General features: G+C 50.7%; 1 protein-coding gene across 4 annotated transcripts in view; it reads right to left on the bottom strand.

Moving 5' to 3' along the window:
* The window catches only part of ABCF1 (ATP binding cassette subfamily F member 1), a 1,170,658-nt gene that overhangs the window by 446,813 nt on the left and 705,197 nt on the right, over window positions 1–18,648 (bottom strand). For all 4 annotated transcript variants that reach the window (XM_069635350.1, XM_069635348.1, XM_069635351.1 and 1 more), the window contains 3 exons: window positions 16,566–16,649; window positions 16,343–16,467; window positions 883–995 (listed from right to left, as the gene is read on the bottom strand). In XM_069635350.1, the coding sequence (XP_069491451.1) occupies window positions 883–995; window positions 16,343–16,467; window positions 16,566–16,649 (322 nt within the window). The remainder of the gene's footprint in view (window positions 1–882; window positions 996–16,342; window positions 16,468–16,565; window positions 16,650–18,648) is intronic.

Genomic DNA, 18,648 nt, shown 5'->3' with positions numbered 1-18,648 from the left:
GATTTCTTCTTCTTCTCGCCAGACGGGCTCTTACCCTCCAGCCAGTTGGCGAGACGTTGATGGCGGTCCTTCATGGTCCGTTCCGACATGTTGCCGCAAAACGCACAGTCCTTCTCCACGTGCGTCTTGTCCTCATGAAGGCAGTAAAGGCAGAAAGAGTGTTCGTCCTCCTTGAAGACGTTCTGCAGCTGGCATCCAGGGCAGACCCTGAACAGCTTTCCGGGCGTCGAGCTTCCCTTCTCCTGGGCCATCTCCGAGACCGGGCCTGAGAAGCTTCTGGAGTCCTCCGAAGTGTAGCTCGACGAAATCTTCACCCTTGAGGGGCACAGATGAATCCGACACGGGTCCCCGTTGATCGGATGTAGAATCGGTGGAGCTTGAGGCTCTTTTGACCGAAAGAATCGAAGTTTTTGTAAAAAGCGTGAAAAAATAGCACTAACGCTCGAGAGCAATAGCACGAGGATCCCAACACATGAACGTGCGGTAAAAATCTGAAGATGGCTGCCAGAGGCGGTGCTTAGGTAGAGGGCAGTCATTGGCTGTGGTCAGTATGACGCAGAGACCAGTGATTGGTTATTACTACGAAAGACAGATCAGAAACGAAACTGATACTGGTTTTTTCTTTACCGAGGATTCCCAGCCTGACGACGGGGAATATTCATGAGCATGTGAATCCATGCCAGACCCCATGCTGGAGAAAACCTGCTTGCATCTTCGTGACGGTTGCCTCAACTGCTCAGCCTTTCCAGCCCTTTCAGACACACCCTGTAAACCAACTAAGCGATCAATCTCCTTGCCACCCCCCTGGACAACTTTACTAGAGATCAATGGTAGTAATGCCCCCTTTATTAGGGATCAATGGTAGTAATGCCCCATGCTTACCGCCTGCTTGGAGGATTTCCCGCCAGCTTTCAGGTCCTTTAACTTCTTCTCCTGCTTGTCATACAGCTTCTGCATCTCCTTCTGTTTCTGCAGGTACATCTTCTTGAAGGCGTCTGAAACCCAGAATGAACATCGGAGTTTGACAGAGAATGCAAAGGAGAAATTACTCACCAGTAATCATCTTTTATGCATTCTTCTCCCACAGATTGCTCATCTTGAGACACACCCATCCAGTGTCAGCTGCTAGGAAATGTTTGAGACACGGGGTGTAGTGCCACTCAATATCGCTGCCTCCCACGTACCATGTAATTCCTTGACAACTGATGTGAGATCACATGCCATGTAAAAGGATGTACTACTTCCCCCCCTTAACTCACTTCCCCACGTTTTACCCCCAGGCAACAAGGAACATGCAGTAATGGGGAAAGGCATGGAAACAGACAACTACTGCTGCTGGCTTACATTTTTCTTCCATATTTCAAACTTTGAAAGAAAACCAGAATAAGTAGGGCAGTCATGTCAATGAACTGCCGCTGCCCGAACCTTAGCAATCTACTCACGCCATCAAAGAGAGAAACATGACCGCAGAACGCGATTAAGCACAAGGACTTCCAAGCGGGGCAGGCTTGGAGGGCAAGAAGAATCCATAGAAAGAACATTACTGGTAAGTAACGTATCCTCCAATGGATTGCATTGACCCATATATTCCTCCTCTTGATAAGACTCTCAAAGCAGTAACCATGCTGGAGGAGAGAGGACTCTGGAGGACCACCCTACAAAGGTGTGCATCTGCCCCACGGGGAAAGTCCAAGCTGTAATGCTTTGCAAGCATGTGCAGAGAAGACCACGTTGCTGTGTGACAAATGTCTTTAGCCGGGACTCTCCTCTGAAGAACCAAGGAGGCTGCGACCCGTCTGGACGAATGGGCCTCAAGACCTGCTGGAACCTTCTTACCTGTGACTTTCAGAAATGCATAGCACTATGCAGCGAGAAAGTTTGCTCAACAACTGCTCACCCCCACCTGCATTGTGAAAACCCAACAAACAACTGGTCCTCCTTTCTAAAAGAGCATGAACTGGCCAGATAAAAACTCAGCACCCTCTTGGGATCCAGTCTGTGGAGCCCTCCTTGTCCTTGGAAGGATGGGGTGGAGGGTAAAACGCTGGGAGATAGGTGCTCTGGCCCAGATGAAATACTGACATCACTTTTGGCAAAACCTACAGGGGCACTTTCAGGGAGACCATCTAAAAAACCTCAGGAAAGGGGCTTTACTAGAGAGTGCCTGTAACTCACCGACCCTTCTAGCGGACGTTATTGTAACCAAAAAAGCAGTCAATGCAACGAGTCTGATGGGAGCTGAATGCGAAAGCTCAAACTGAGCCGCCATCAGGAAGGTGAGAACCAAGAAGTTCAGATCACAAACGTGGACTACAAAAGGCCAAGGAAGGCATTAGCTAGGTCCTTCAAAACCTGGGCCACCACTGGGATGGTGAAAAGGCCTTATTCTGGCGTCTTTCTAATAAAGGTTAAGAGCTGCCAGATCCCCCTTCACCATGCCCACTTGCAGGCCTGATTTGTCTAGCGATAACAGAAACGATCTATGAGGAGGTGGGACACAACATGGGGTACACTCCTTTGGCATTGCACCAAGTCACAAACCTTCTTCACCTGCACATGTAAAGTGACCTTGACTGGCGTAGCCGCCAAGTAGATGACCTTTATACCCATGGCGTCCAACTTCTTTCCCCTCGCTGTCTAGGGGAACGGATGCGGAGGATGACGGGTTGGAGGACGACTTCTGTGCAGCCTCCGAGATCAGTCTGGTGATGGCTGCGACCGCAGAACCTTGGGTGCAGACTCTGGTACCTGGTATTTCTTCTCCAGCCAGTCTCTTTGCGGGGGCTTAAGCAGGGTTTTTCAGCAGTGCCAGGCCCTCGTCCCAGAAGTCGTCCAGGAGACGCACTGCCAGAATGGTGGTCCTTCTCACCTCCCGTCTCTACCGGCGTGAGCTGGAAGAGTTCCAATGCGTGGACATGCAGTACAATTCTGAAGATGGCTGCCAGAGGAGGGGCTTAGGGAGAGCTCAGTGATTGGTTTATAGGAGAAAGACAGTTTATACATGAAAGTGAAACTTTTTTCTTTTACAGAGGATTCCCGGCCTGAGGGGAACATGTGATTCCATGCCAGACCACATGCTAGATAATAAAGAATACACAGCAGTACATTACACAACCACGGGAGGTGGCTATACTCAACAGAAGCAATTGTTTTTTACCTCTGGAACAGACTCACCTCAAGTGAACAAGTTGCAGTATAACTTCGTGAAGGTGTGCGTGGACCTCCACGTAGCCGCTCTGCAGATGTCGCTGGGGCACACCAGACAGGAACGCCATCATCGCAGCGATCGCTCTGGTGGAGTGGGCTCTCTGACATCCGGGCGGCAGTCGGTTCGCCAACTGATAAGTGTGTGACGCAGCCGGAGAGCCACCTTGGTATGGAAGCCTTGGACAAGGCCTTCTCATGTTTCAACAGACCAAAGTTCACGAACAGTTGAGATGTCTTCCGAAAACTCTTTGTGAGTGCCACGTAGAACTTTAGGGTACGAGCAGCGTCCAGCGAGTGCAAGGCCCTTCCAGCCAGTGACTAAGGCTTGATATAAAACATAGATAACACCAAGGGCTTGTTGAAGTGGAACTCTGATGGAACCTTCGGCATGAAGGAGGGGTGCATCAACAGTACCAGCCTCGATTTGTGGACAGTCAGATAAGGTGGTTTGCAGTATAGGGCCTGAATCTCACCCACCCCTCCTGGCAGAGGTGATGGCCACAACAAAAGCCTTTTTCCATGAGAGGAACTTGAGAGGGGCCCGATGCATAGGCTCCAAGGGGGGGCCCGATGAATCTAGCCAGCACCATGTCGAGTTCCCACACCAGGGCAGGAGCCCTCACCAGCGGTAAAGATCGAAACAGTCATTTGAGGAACTCCTTGACGAGACGGTGGGACCAAAGAGAAGATCTTCCAGGAGACCTGGTGTAGCGGGAGATCGCTGCCAGATGCACCTTGATAGAGGTGTGCGCCAATACCACCTTGACCAAGGACAAGTATGGAAGAACCAGCGGGCCGTGACCCTCAGAGGGGTGATCTTTGGTGACTGGCACCATGCAGCAAATCGCTTCTGGCCTTGGCAAGGACCTTCCTGCAGTTTGCTGGCAACTCGTATCCTTCAAACTCTACTGCTGCAGGAGCCAAGCCCTCAGGTTCAGTGATACTGGGTCGTGATGCAGAATTGCGCTTCTGTCCCAGATGAGCAGATCCTGATCACCAACAGCTTTACCGGAGGCGACATTGACAGACCGTGAAGGTCTGGGTACCAAATCTGCCTCAGCCACGCCAGCGTGAGGAGTATCATCCTGCATCTGCACTGTGAGTTGATTGGTGACTTGCAGCAGGAGAGGCAACTGAGGTAACTCGTACAGAAACAGGACTTGCTGCGGGAAGGAGAACACCTACCCCATGCTCCCCAGTTGGTGGAATCTGTTGGCAAACTTCTGTCATTTGGAGCTCACCACTGTCACAAACAGATCTATATGGTGTCTGACCCACTTGATGAAGATGCAGTCCAGCTGGTCCTGACAAAGTTCCCACTTATGGCATGAGCGCAACTCCCTGCTGAGTGAGTCGGCGATGGTGTTCTTGACTCCCGCCAGGTGAAAGAGGAGGAACATCTCTTGTCCGACGGCCCAGTGCCACAAGTCCTGTGCTTCTTTGGAGAGCGCTGGGGATCGAGTGGCCCCCTGCTTCCTTATGTAGAACATTACGGTGGTGCTGTCCGTGAAGATCATTGACAATGCTTCAGGAAGCCCGATTCCAATGGTGTGGTCCAGCCCAGCATCCACTCACAATTCCAAGCCAAGGGATCAATACCCATGTTAAAAGGGGATCAATACATGACAGCATGTTCCCCACCGTGAGTCTGTCCAAGAAGAACAAGTTCCTTTCTTACCTGGTAATGTTCTTTTGATGGGATGGTCCGACGACGTATTCCATATCTATGACATGTAATCACCACAGCTGTGCTGCTTCGGAAACTTTTTTTTTCGGCGTCTGCGTCCTGCGTCGATGACGTCGAGGCGCCGTCGTCGAGGACCTCCTCCGACGTCAGACGTCATCCGATGTGATAAGTAGGACGCACGACGCCCGTAGCCTCAGTTGTAGTTTTTTCCCCCAGAACGTGTGACATTAGTCAACTGCCAGTCAGACACAAAGCCTTGCGGAACGTAAGCTGCAATCGCGCAAGATATTCTGCAGCGGGGAAGGCAGGGCGGGAGCGATATGGAATACGTCGTCGGACCATCCCATCGAAAGAACGTTACCAGGTAAGAAAGTAACTTGTTCTTAGAGGGGATTGGGTCCTCCGACGTATTCCATATCTATGACAGACTCCCAAAGCAGTACCAGAGCAAGGAGGAGGGAAAGAATTTAGAATCAAAATTTAGAATAGCCAATCAAATAGCAGAGCAAAGGACCGCCTTGCCAAAGGCCAGATCCTGTGCTCGGATGGAATCAAGGGAATAGTGACGTACAAATGTATGTACTGAAGCCCAGGTGGCTGCATCACAGATGTTGCGAATAGGAACACCCCTCTGCAGGGCAGTAGACGCAGCCATACCCCTGGTAGAATGGGCCCGCAAGCCAGCCGGTGGGTCCTTACCCGCCAAGCTGTAGCACTCCGAGATGGCCAAAATAATCCAGCGAGACAAAGTCTGTTTCGTCACAGCTTGCCCTAAACGCTTTCCAGCGTAACCAATAAAGAGTTGATCGTCCACTCTGACCCGGGACATGCGTGAAACATAAAAGCTTGAAGCTCTCCTAGGATCAAGCCTATGGAGCCTCTCCTCTTCCTTACAAGGATGCGGAGGAGGATAGAATGCCGGAAGAACAACCTTCTGGGCCAAATGAAATTCCGTCACTACCTTCGGAAGAAAAGAAGGACGAACTCTAAGGACAACCCTGTCCTTGTGAAATACAGTGAAGGGTGGCTTAACTGAAAGTGCCTGTAACTCACTCACTCTGCGAGCAGAAGTAACCGCAACTAAAAACACAGTTTTCAGAGTTAACAGCCTCAAAGGGCAAGAATGTAAAGGCTCAAACGGAGCACCCATAAGAAACTTAAGAACAAGGTTTAAATCCCAACTGGGCACCAGGAAAGGTGACGGAGGGAACACATTAGTGAGCCCTTTCAGAAACTGTGAAATTAAGGGATTTTAAAGTAAGAACACTCTTCAGACGAGCGCTTAAAGATGGACATCGCCGCCAGGAAACCTTTAATGGTACCCACTTGCAAGCCCCTGTGGGCCAAAGAAAGTAAAAAGGACAGAACCATGGGGATGTCACATGCAAAAGGATCCACATCCTGAACTCTGCACCAGTCGCAGAACTTACGCCAACGGTAAAGAGACTTTGTTGCTGGCCTTCGGGCCGAAAGCAACACCTCCATCACGTCTTCAGGGAGGTCCCAATCCATATACCTCAACCTTTCAGAAGCCAAGCGTGAAGGTTGAGGGATCTGACCTCTGGATGGAGAACCTGACCCCCCCTCCCGTGAGAGCAGATCGTCTCGGTAGGGAAGACGACGCAGAGGGCAGATGGACAAGTCGAGAAGATCCGGGTACCACGTCCTCCGAGCCCACGCCGGAGCAGTGAGGATCATCCGGGAACCGAACTTCCGTAACCTCCGCAGCACTTGCGGGATGACGGGGACTGGAGGAAACGCGTACAGCAGCGGGAACGACCACTCCACCACGAACGCGTCTCCAAAGGCTCCTTTTGGAGGAAATTCCCGCGAGCAAAACCTTTCGCACTTCCGGTTGACACTGGAGGCGAACAGATCCACTTGAGGGGTCCCCCAAAGGGCGAAGATCTCCAGGAGAATCTCCTGAGCCAACTCCCACTCGTGAGAGACCGTGCTCTGCCTGCTCAGAGCGTCCGCCGTCACGTTTTCGTCTCCGGCCAGATGAACTGCCGAGATCGAAACTTCCTGCTGGATGGCCCAGAACTCGAGCTGCATCGCCTCCCTGCACAGAGGAAGTGACCCTGCCCCCCCCTTTTTGTTGAGGTAGTGCATGGCCACTGTGTTGTCCGTCAGGATCAGGACACTCTTTCCTCGCACAGTCGGCAGAAAAGCCTTCAGGGCTAGCCTGACGGCCCTCAGCTCCAACAGATGATATGGTGTCTGGACTCCGACGGAGACCAACGACCGCTGACTGTCAGCCCGTTGGCATGAGCTCCCCAACCCGTGAGGGATGCATCCGTCACGATCGTCACCTCCGGCCAGGGAAGCCAAAAAGGAGCCCCCTTCATCAAGTTGCCTTCGACGGCCCACCACAGAAGGTCCCGGGCGACCGAGGGCGGCACCTGAACCGGGTCCGACATCCTGCCGGAGGACTGCGACCATTGCGTCTTGAGCGCCCACTGCAAAGATCTCATCCGCAGGCGAGCCTCTGGCACCAGAAGAATGCAGGATGCCATGAGGCCGAGCAGCCTCAAGAACTCTAACGCTGAGAGCGTCTGGGCATGCTGAAACTTGTGCACCATCTGCTGAATGTGACGAGCCCTCACCTGGGGAGGAAAACACTGCCCCAGGGAAGTGTCGAGCACTGCTCCGATGTACTGGAGCCGCTGTGTTGGCGTCAAATGGGACTTCTTTAAATTGAGTGAGAAGCCCAGCCTGTGAAGGGAGTGGCAGGTGACGGACAGATGATCCAGGACTTGCTCGGGAGAGATCCCCCTGATCAACCAGTCGTCCAGGTAGGGGTAGACGTGAATCCCCCCTTGCCTGAGATGCGCTGCCACCCCCACCATGAGCTTGGTGAAAACCCTCGGGGCGGAGGTCAATCCGAACAGCAGGACCCGAAACTGAAAGTGCGAGTCGCCAACCGCGAACCTCAGGTACTTCTTGTGCCTGGGATGGATCGGCACATGGAAGTAAGCATCCTTGAGGTCGAGTGACACCAACCAGTCCTGAAGCTGAAGGGCCTGGAGGACTTGAGAGTAACCATCTTGAACTTGTCCTTCCTGAGGAGTTTGTTCAAACCGCGCAAGTCCATGATGGGTCTCAATCCCCCGTCTTTCTTCGAAATCAAAAAATAAGGGGAATACCATCCCATGTTCCTCTCCACTACAGGCACCAGTTCTATGGCGCCTTTCTCCAGCAGGGCTTGAATTTCCTGCGCAAGGAGCGGATCCGGACTCTGCAAAGAGAGGTTCCCCGGTGGATTGTCGCGAGGCCTGTGCCGAAAGGGAAGACAGTAGCCGTGGGTTATGATCTCCAGAACCCACACATCTGAAGTAATGGCTTGCCACTCTACAAGATGCTGCGCCAGCCTTCCCCCAACCGGCGAACCATGGGACATGGCCTCATGACTGAGTGGGAGCGGCCGCGGCGTTACCTGAGGGCAAAGAGGCAACTGCCCGAGCGGCCTTGGCACCACGGGTACCCTGTCGCCCACCTCTGGTACCCCTGCGGTGGCCTCTTTGACTGCCAGCTCCTCTCGCTTTACTGAAGGACGAGTAATAGTGAAAGGAACCACCCCTCCACTGCTGTCCCCTAGGACGAAAAGGCGGAGGTTGGCGAACTGCAGCGCCCAACGACTTCGCTGCAGCTTTCGAGGTCTGCAACCTCTCAAGGCGCTCGTCAGCCTTGCTGCCAAAAAGGTGTTCACCGTCAAAGGGCATGTTGAGGAGCCGAGACTGCACATCAGGAGCAAATCCCGACTTCCGCAACCACGCAAACCTGCGTATCACGGTGCTCGCCGCCATGGACCTACTGACGCATTCAGCTAAGTCCAAACCCGACTGAACAGACTCACACATGGCATCCTTACCATCCTGGACCATAGCAAGGAAACCATCCCGTTCGTCCCCTTCGGGAATATGTTCAGCCGCTAACGCAACACGGTTCCACAGAGTGTGTGTGAAACGAGACAAGGCACAAATGGAGTTGGCCGCCTGAAGCGCCATACCACCAGAAGAAAACACTTTCTTCGCCCAGCCATCAAAACGTTTGTCGTCCCTATCAGGAGGGATGGTAGGGTACGACGCCTGCTTTGCCGGGGCCGTGGCCGCCTGCACCACCAAACTCTCCGGAGTAGGGTGCCTCGTCAAGTAGCAGGGGTCGCTACTGGCTGGACGGTATTTTCGCGACAAAGATCTGCCCACCGCCGGGACTCTCCGGAGCAGTCCAAGCCGCCGCCACCCTTCTCTGTAAAGCCATATGGAACGGCAGTACCGGATCAGTTGGGGGACCAACATCAAGGATGTCCGTCAGATCATCCTGCACAAGCTCCCCTGGGGGAGCAGACTATCCCAAGTACTCAGAAACCCTAGCCATAAGGCGCCGGTACAGGGAATCGGCATGAGAGCCAGGCTCAGGCCTACAAAACTCCACCTCCGGAGAGGTGTCCAGTCCACTGGCATCATGCAGTGACTGTCTCAAATCGTCAAACTGACTATGGCCCGAGACAATTTCATCTGGAACCTGACTAGGAACCAGGCCATCAGAATCCTCATCCGCCTCTGAAATATAGTCCAGGTGGCGAAAAGAAGGCACCCGAGAGTGCTTGCTCTTAACCAGAGCCTTCCTAGGGGGTTCTCCCGTGCCACGGGGTACCTCCGACACGAAAGGCGTCGATGGCGTCGAGCGAATCGGCACCGGCGTCGAGAGAACCGGCATCGGTGCCGAGAGGATCGGCGTCGAGGAAATCGGCGTCGAGGAAATCGGCGTCAACGTCAGATGCAGCGCCTCCAGCAACGGCGGCGTCGACACAGCCCTCGAAGCCAGAGCCCCGAGCGTGTTCCTCGACGACCTGAGCGTCGACGGCTTCGACGACTTCCTCGGAGCCGGAGCCTCGAGAAAGCCTGTCGACGCCTCCGACGTCGATGTCTTCCACGAAGACCTCACAGGTGCACGCGGTCTCGAACGCGTCGAGGACCGGGACCTGGAACGGGTACGTCTAGAACGAGTCTCCTTGTCCGAACGGGACCTCTCCCGTGACTCGTGCCGACCACTCTTGCGAGCGGTGTCTCTCGACCTCTCACGACTGACCCCACTCGGGGGTGCGGACGGCTTAGTACCCTTCGACTCAAGAATCGCCAGCATTTTCTTCCCGAAGGAAGCCCATTCCTCTGGCGTCGCACGGCTGGTGGGGTAAGCGACGTGCCGGGCAGAGTCCTCCGAAGAGGACCTGGAAGACGACCGGTGTAGGCGCTTCCGAGAATGCCTCGAAGAGGCTGAGGAGTGGCGAGACCGACTCCTAGAAGGAGACCCACGAGACTTCTGACGATGACGCGGAGAGTCACCCCTCGAATCATCCGTCGAAAGCCACGCAGACTTCGACTTCCTGGGCTTGGACACCCGACCTACCGACAACAGCTTCTTACGTTCGCGTAAGGCTTTGGACGTGAGCGACTGGCAGTCAATACAGTCATCCGTGTCGTGGGCCTCCCCGAGGCACCAGAGGCAGGCGTCGTGCGAGTCCGTCACCGACATCTTGGACCCACACTCCCCGCACTTCTTGAAACCCGGACGCGGGGTCGAAGACATCTTCACACAAAGGATTTTCACAAAACGAACAGGTTCGAAGAACCGAGAAGAACAGAACTCTAAAGAGTCGAGGCGTGAACCGAGAAACACGAAGCAACACTTTCGCGGAAAAAACGGAACTGAGGCTACGGGCATCGTGCGTCCTACTTATCACATCGGATGACGTCGGACGAGGTCCTAAACAACGGCGCATCGACGTCATCGACGCAGGATGCAGACGCCGAAAAAAAAAAAGTTTCCGAAGCAGCACAGCTGTGGCGATTACATGTCATAGATATGGAATACGTCGGAGGACCCAATCCCCTCGAAACAGAATACTACTCATCCCGCAGAAGAAGAGGCCTACAATAGCATTGAGTCGCCATTTTCCAATCCCTCATTTTAAAAGGCATACTTTTGTGCACATAGATTGGACCTTGTCAATTTAAACCTTGGAGTTTCCTCAGCGATCACCTGATTTCTTACGTGTGCCCCTCTCTGTTTACACAACCGTGCAGTGTCGCTACACTGACACGGCAACACACACACAGAACATTCTACCTTTCGAGTTCATCCATCCTGATGAAGGCCCGCTCAAGAAAGGCTTCAACTGCAATCCACTAGTGCCGAAACACTTGGATAGACCTATTTCAACCACAGTGCTTTACTTTAGCACTGCCCATATTTTCCTACATTGTGTTTTGTGTATATATTGTATGATTTTGACTCCTGTTGTGTCATAGCATAGCAGTAGGCAATGTATTTATTAGAAAGTTTTTATTGATGTTCAAGTCCCATGTATCTCGATGCTTTATGTACTTCAGCATTACGCATTTATCGCATGCCTGTTCATTTGAACGTTGTATGTTGTGTGTGTAATTAGACCACGAGGTCTTGTTCTCTGATCATAAAAATTATATAGCTAATTGGGCACTTGCAACGTTTAGTAGCCAAACGCAAATATGCACACTAAAAACACTGCAAAAATGGTAAAAGGTAATTGCTGCCACCGGCTTGTCTTTAGGCACATCTAAAAGTAACCAAAAATCCCAAGTGTAAAAAACTAGGGTGATACAAAAGTCTCCCCACTGCACTTTAAGATGCCGTGTACACTGTTAAAAAAAGTTACCAGAAAGGTAAACAGTTTTCCAGTACTGACAGTCTGAAGGACTGACCAGTTTCGCCATAATCAAATGAACAAAAGGCCAGGGGAGTAAAGCTGAAGGCCTTACTTCGCTGTAAAAAGTCAGAACAGGTTAAAAAAAAAAAAAAGAAAAAAGTAAACATTGGGAGTCCATAGAATACGGAGAGAACATTGCCTAAAGAGAAATCTTCACTAACAATGGCAAAGCCTATTGAGTCTGCGGCTCATGGTCAAGGATGTCAGTGAGGTCTACTACAGAGTGTCGTGTCCCAAGGCAACAGCGAAATTCTCAACCACCTTGCAGTATTGGGCATTCGGGTGTGCGTATGGGTTTAGCTGCTGGAATTCTGAAGACTTATCCAAACCACTGGCACCGTGGAGGCCCTCCGGCAGTTGCAGCACAGTAACCCGGTATTGTCCACCATAGAATCTATTCATAGATCCAAGGCTGCGCCCCCCCCGCCCCAAACCAAAAATCGACTCGACCCAAATGGCATTGGGTCTCCCTGCTCGTCAAAAATCAACATCTCGAAGAACACGGATCAAACGTCCTATAATAAACTTTGATCTTGCGTGGCCGGTCAAGGGTCTCCTTGGGACGAGTGGGGTGCCGACTGTCTCGGCACAGGAGCAGGTTTATCCTTAGGGGTCTTGCTCATGGGTGTTTGACCAACCTTGGCTGTCTACGTGCCGGATGTGGTTGGAGCCGTATTCACCTACGGTGTTGATGCCTAGGCCATACCAGCCAAGGCCTTTTCAAAAACTTTCAATATTTGTTTTTTGAAGTTTTTCAACTCCTCCCTAGATACACCCTTCTCAGGGTACGACAAACCCCCTTTGTCAAACGAGTCAAAATTGCATTAGCATTTCTTATTGTGCAATGAGGAGGAGTGGCAAGATTTGCTACATGAGTGTGAATGTTTTTAGACTTCTTGTGGCGACGTACTGCTCAATGTTTCTCAGGAGTAGGCCCTTTGGTATCGTGCTCCAGCACCCTTGAAGCAATTTCTCAGGGAATTTTGATGGAGGTATGCCAGCTATACAGAGCGTTCCTTTACCAACTTTGCGCTCATTGCCAGACAAGAACCACAATGCTCAGTATCATGTGTAACACCAAGACCCCACACACAGTGTCTAAACGTTTTCAGAATTGAAGTCCTAGCCAATGTTTAAATCTGGATGGTTTAGGCTCCGATATACTGGCCTAAGGGCAAATTCTTTCAAATTGAATAAGAGTGCGTTAACAATAGCATGCGGAAAAAGGGAACTGAGGTAAGGGGGCGTAGTGCATCCTTTTTTTACATCCCCCCGACATGTCCACTGTTGAGGAATGGCACGGCTGAATACGGGAGTTCGGGAGAATATTCATTTCTGTGCTAAAGTCCTCCCACCTTACAAATCCCCAGCTCTTTTGCTGGACTTAGGACTTGTTAATTTTATCTCCTGAGTGAGTGGGACCTTTTTTCTCACTCATCACGTGTTTTTCCCTGATTAGGATTTTATGTTTTCACTGTTTTTGGAGTCTGACAAACTCCATAGGCATCTGCTTTTTGTATAGAGAGACAGCACCCTCAGTGCAGTGTCCCTGAGAAGTCCTTTGTATTTCTGTTAAGGTTTAAATATCTTTTCTTGGGTGAACTACTGTTCTCAAGAATAGTAAGGTGAAAATGATCTTACTTACCTTTTCACTTTGTTAGGGTCCAGGACACACCATTTTATGAGGGGTGCTCGGTGGTTACTTAGTAGCCCCTTATCCTACCTTCTCATGTAACATTTTGTTACCCACACTACTTTAAATGGCTGGTGGCAGTGGTTTACTTTTTTCAACCAGTGTGCTTTTCTACCGCAGCTGCTCCCTCAGCTGCAGCACAGCACCCATGGGTGACCATTTTGTCAAAATGGGCCTGGTCTTTTTTTCGCTATTTCCTGTTTGTGAGGTCTTTCTTGGCTTTTACACTGTGAATTGAGACAGATTTGAGCACTTAGTGTATTTTGACTTTGGCGGGCTTCAGCCCTGAAGCCTGCACCTAGTTCCAGCGTGACTGGAAGAATTGGATGTGAGAGAGGGTCCCGAAACACCCCTGTCCTTTGTCTCTAAGAGTGCCTGAACGAAACCAGTCCAGATTGGCCTGCTGGTTGTCCTGAAAGAACAGCCACCCTGCTGTGAATTGACAGCCTAGGTGGCACATGAATGAGAAAACTTGCGAGGGTTTTGGGACTAGAGGCAGAGTCGACCACTGGAAGAAACATCTGAAGCAGGAATCATGAAGAGAAGCACGCTGCAACCTCCTGGACCTCGAAGTACCGGTGAAACCCTGCTGCTGTGCCGGCCTCCTTTTTCGAAGCTCCAGAAGGGATCTCCGTTGCTGCATAAGCCCAATGCCAGGGGTCGAGTGTCCATAGCCGAGTGCAATGTCTGCCACGGAACGAATCCAGCCAAAAGCTCCAGGAGCCTCCTCAGGACACTCCAGAAGCAGGAAATCCCGATCTAGAGTCCCCTCACCAGAGTGCAGGACCGAGAGAGCAAGGAAAGTCCAACCGAAGATTTGTTCTGCATCAATGCTATTTGTGAAGCGCTGAAACCGCAATGCGCTGCTGAATCAAAGAGCCCGTAGCTGCAGACGACCTTCCCAAGTACTGCCACAGGAGCCCTCCAGACGTTCTCCCTTTGTCCCCATGACTGATGCTCAGGAACCAGTGTCTGCATGGCTGCAGCAAGATGGAATTCAGCTGGACAACCTTTCTTCAAACCAGAGGTGCTGTTTGGGTTTGGGGGTACTTACCTTCTTGCTAAATCGCACTATCTCGCTTGAGATTTTCATTGCTTAACTATCTGAATTGATTTCAACTCCCCTTTGCACAGGCCTAACAGCTCGTCTATCTTCAGTGATTTCCTTTTGAACAATCCGACTCTGTGGAAGACTTTATCCAAGAAGTGCATCCGAACTATAGACTTTGTCCAAATGACTTTGGCTGTGTTTGCTCCCTAAAGGCACCTTTCTGAATCCATTGACTTTGGCATTGCTTGTCCCACCATAGGTTGTAGCTTGTTTAATAATGTTACTGCTGGGAAAGGCTTACCTAGATCTCATTGGAGGATTCAGTTGACCTCACATTCAAACCTTTATATTTTCCTTAGTCCTTCCTTCCTGAAACTCAGAATCTGAAAACGAGATCGATGTTTAATATTAATGCAATACTATCCTTGTAATTTAAGTCACTTCAGGGTGTAGTAGAAATGGATTAGCATCTCCAAATAGTACTTGCCAGCTTTCTTGATTTTGAAAAGTAATTCAAAAGTTTGCTTGAACAGTTATAAACCATTGCCTTTTTAAAGAATGCTCATTTAAAACTGATGTTAAATAAATAACTATTTATAAGCGCAACCTTGAGTGCAAGTGTTACTTGCCTAGTTGTATTTACCAAATTAATTGCTACAGCTCTACAGCTCACATTTACCCCTCTCGAGCTAGGCCTGCCTGCTCAGTCACACTGCCAAATGGTGTACAGAATACCAACTTGTGTAGGACAGGCCCATACCAAAAGGTGGGTTACCCAATACCGAGCCGATAAGTCTTGTGTCGTCTTAGTGTGACTGCAACAATTCTTACCGAACGAGGGAGTAATCAACAGCGATATGGAGCAGCACTGAGTCGAGCAGCTGATGCTGGGTAACTATCAAGATGAGGAATCTGTGGGAGAAAGCATTCCATTGAACAGCCATTGAATAGCCATTCACCAAATCAGAATCTAATTGAATCCTAGGGATTCAGGAATGCAGATGTTACAGAACCAAATTCATAAAGAAGGACAATAAGGCTGAAGTACACACAAAACCTGAACAGAACAAGTAGAGAGCCACAAAAACGCAACAAATCAGAAATGAATGTAGAAAACAGGCCTGTGGGGGCAGTCAAAGAACTAGAAAAATGGGTCTGTGGAAAACAAATGGTGCTGGACGAAACGGAAGGGAGGCTCATAACCAAGGGATGAGTGGACATCATTTGCAGGCATCATTAACCTGACTACGGGGAGAGGACAAAGGGGCAGAAAGCAAACACTGAATAACTGAGGGTGCAACTGCATCACATATGCATCAGCTGCCTAAACACAAAGAACAAGGAGGAAGGGGAGGCAAGTGGACAGCTCCAAAGGTCAGCTGAGGCTACGGGCAAGAGGCGCATCACATATGCATCAGCTGCCTAAACACAAAGAACAAGGAGGAAGGGGAGGCAAGTGGACAGCTCCAAAGGTCAGCTGAGGCTACGGGCAAGAGGCGCATCACATATGCATCACCTGCCTAAACACAAAGAACAAGGAGGAAGTGGAGGCAAGTGGACAGCTCCAAAAGGTCAGCTGAAACTACGGGCAAGAGGCGCATCACATATGCATCACCTGCCTAAACACAAAGAACAAGGAGGAAGGGGAGGCAAGTGGACAGCTCCAAAGGTCAGCTGAGGCTACGGGCAAGAGGCGAGTCGCTAGGGTCACCTACCATTTCCATCACACTTCATGACTGTTCAGTGCAGCACATTGGACATTCCTGCTCTGCATCCATCATTGCCACTCTGCCATCAGCACTAATGCAATATTTATCAAACGCACTGGGACAGCGCCAACCGCGCACAGTAGGTCCCTCCACTCTTTCTTGAATAAGCTCGCTTTTTGTAATCTACCCACCCTACAACGGAATGTAGCAGGCTCACCTACCACCCCAGCCCCTCGTCACTACTCACTGTAGTTGCCCCTGTAATAGAAGAGCTTCTGGGTGTCCAGATGAATGATGTCCGTACACACGTCATCCAAGAATCCCTGGTCGTGGGAGACTATCAGCAATGTCTTCTTCCAACTCTGGAGATAGCTGGTAAGGAATGGAGATTAAGCCCATGATATACTGGAATCACTTAAATAAGCAGGTACATAGATTTAGTTATGCTCTGGAGCAGGCATAAGACTCACTTATTCAGCCAAATGACAGCATTAAGGTCCAAGTGGTTGGTGGGCTCATCCAACATTAGCAGGGTGGGCTCCATGAAGAGAGCTCTGAAAAGAGAGAAGAACAAGGTTACAGCAGATTAGTGGGGATATGTGTGAGTGGGGAGGGAGGGGAGATCGGGTGATATCACCCAGGGTTTGAGATCCAATTCCAGGTGTGGAAGGCTTGGCTTAAATTGGGGCGCGAGGGGGTAGAATGACTGCCTACAACTGACCAGTTCTGCAAGCGCAAGCCCAGATAAATGCAAACAATCTGTGTCTAAGGAGTGCACAGGATTAGGATTGCTGGCAGCCCCAATATCACCATGGAGCGCAAGCCCAGATCAATGCGAACAATCTCGGTGTAAGGTGTGCGTGTGACCAGGACTGCTGGCAGCCACAATGTCACCCTGGAGTGCAGGCCCAGATCAATGCAAACAATCTGGGTGTAAGGTGTGCACGGGACTAGGATTGCTGGCAGCCCCAATATAACCATGGAACGCAGGCCAGATCAATGCAAACAATCTGGGTGTAAAGTGTGCACGTGACTAGGTTTGCTGGCAGCCCCAATATCACCATGGAGCAAATGGTCAGATCCAAGTGGATTAGCATGGCTTATATTTCAGCAACAAACCCCAAAATGCACAGTAAGCCACATTTACACGCTCCGATCAGATGAGGGCAGTGTTTGGGTACATTCAAGGAATCTGACTAATTACTGACCAGTAAGCTATAAAGGAACAGACAGACCCAAGCAAGGGGCTGTCCTACACCCCCTCTCCCCACAAGAAAGATTAGGATGCCAGGTACAGAGGAAAATAAATCTATGCCATCTTTTATACTGTTTTGTGTTGGTGCTGCATACTCTGTTCATTCGGAGTCTCATTTTTGTACGTGAGAGATCATAGAGAGGTGCTGGGGGGACAGCCTGCACTTTTTACATTGATTTTGGACAGTTATCAAATCTGTTATGAACATGGTGCAGTGTATTCAAACTACATTTTAATTTAACCAGAATTTCTTCCCACTAGCAATTGATGCTTTACGGATTCAGTTGTCGGATTGCTCCGGTACAAGCCATGTTTTGGCAGGCATTACAGTCACCAGTTTGGCTCCGACTTAAGAAGCAACAACTGCAAAGATGAAATTCTGTAGAAGAAACACCACCTTCTACACATGGCTGACACTGTACTCTATTTCAGTACAGGCTACTCTCCATTCACCTCAAATGAGGGGTCTGCAGGGTGGGTTTCAACCACAGGTGTGCAGAGAGGGAGGATAAGAGCACCTACGAGAGGGAGGATAAGAGGAGACCTATGAGAGGGAGGATAAGAGGAGACCTACAAGAGGGAGGATAAGAGGAGACCTACAAGAGGGAGGATTAGAGGAGACCTACGAGTGGGAGGATAAGAGGAGACCTACGAGTGGGAGGATAAGAGGAGACCTACGAGTGGGAGGATAAGAGGAGACCTACGAGTGGGAGGATAAGAGGAGACCTACGAGTGGGAGGATAAGAGGAGACCGACGAGTGGGAGGATAAGAGGAGACCGACGAGTGGGAGGATAAGAGGAGACCGACGAGTGGGAGGATAAGAGGAGACCTACGAGTGGGAGGATAAGAGGAGACCTACGAGTGGGAGGATAAGAGGAGACCTACGAGTGGGAGGATAAGAGGAGACCTACGAGTGGGAGGATAAGAGGAGACCTACGAGTGGGAGGATAAGAGGAGACCTACGAGTGGGAGGATAAGAGGAGACCTACGAGTGGGAGGATAAGAGGAGACCTACGAGTGGGAGGATAAGAGGAGACCTACGAGTGGGAGGATAAGAGGAGACCTACGAGTGGGAGGATAAGAGGAGACCTACGAGTGGGAGGATAAGAGGAGACCTACGAGTGGGAGGATAAGTGGAGACCTACGAGTGGGAGGATAAGTGGAGACCTACGAGTGGGAGGATAAGTGGAGACCTACGAGTGGGAGGATAAGAGGAGACTAACAAGAGGAGGATAAGAGACGACCTACGAGGTGGTGTGAGGCTGTTCGAGGAGACCTACGAGGAAGGTGTGGGGAG

This window comes from Ambystoma mexicanum, chromosome 13, assembly GCF_040938575.1.
Source record: "Ambystoma mexicanum isolate Mex_15411 chromosome 13, UKY_AmexF1_1, whole genome shotgun sequence".
In the NCBI taxonomy this organism is placed as follows: domain Eukaryota; kingdom Metazoa; phylum Chordata; class Amphibia; order Caudata; family Ambystomatidae; genus Ambystoma; species Ambystoma mexicanum.
This window is presented reverse-complemented; position numbering and strand designations above follow the sequence as displayed.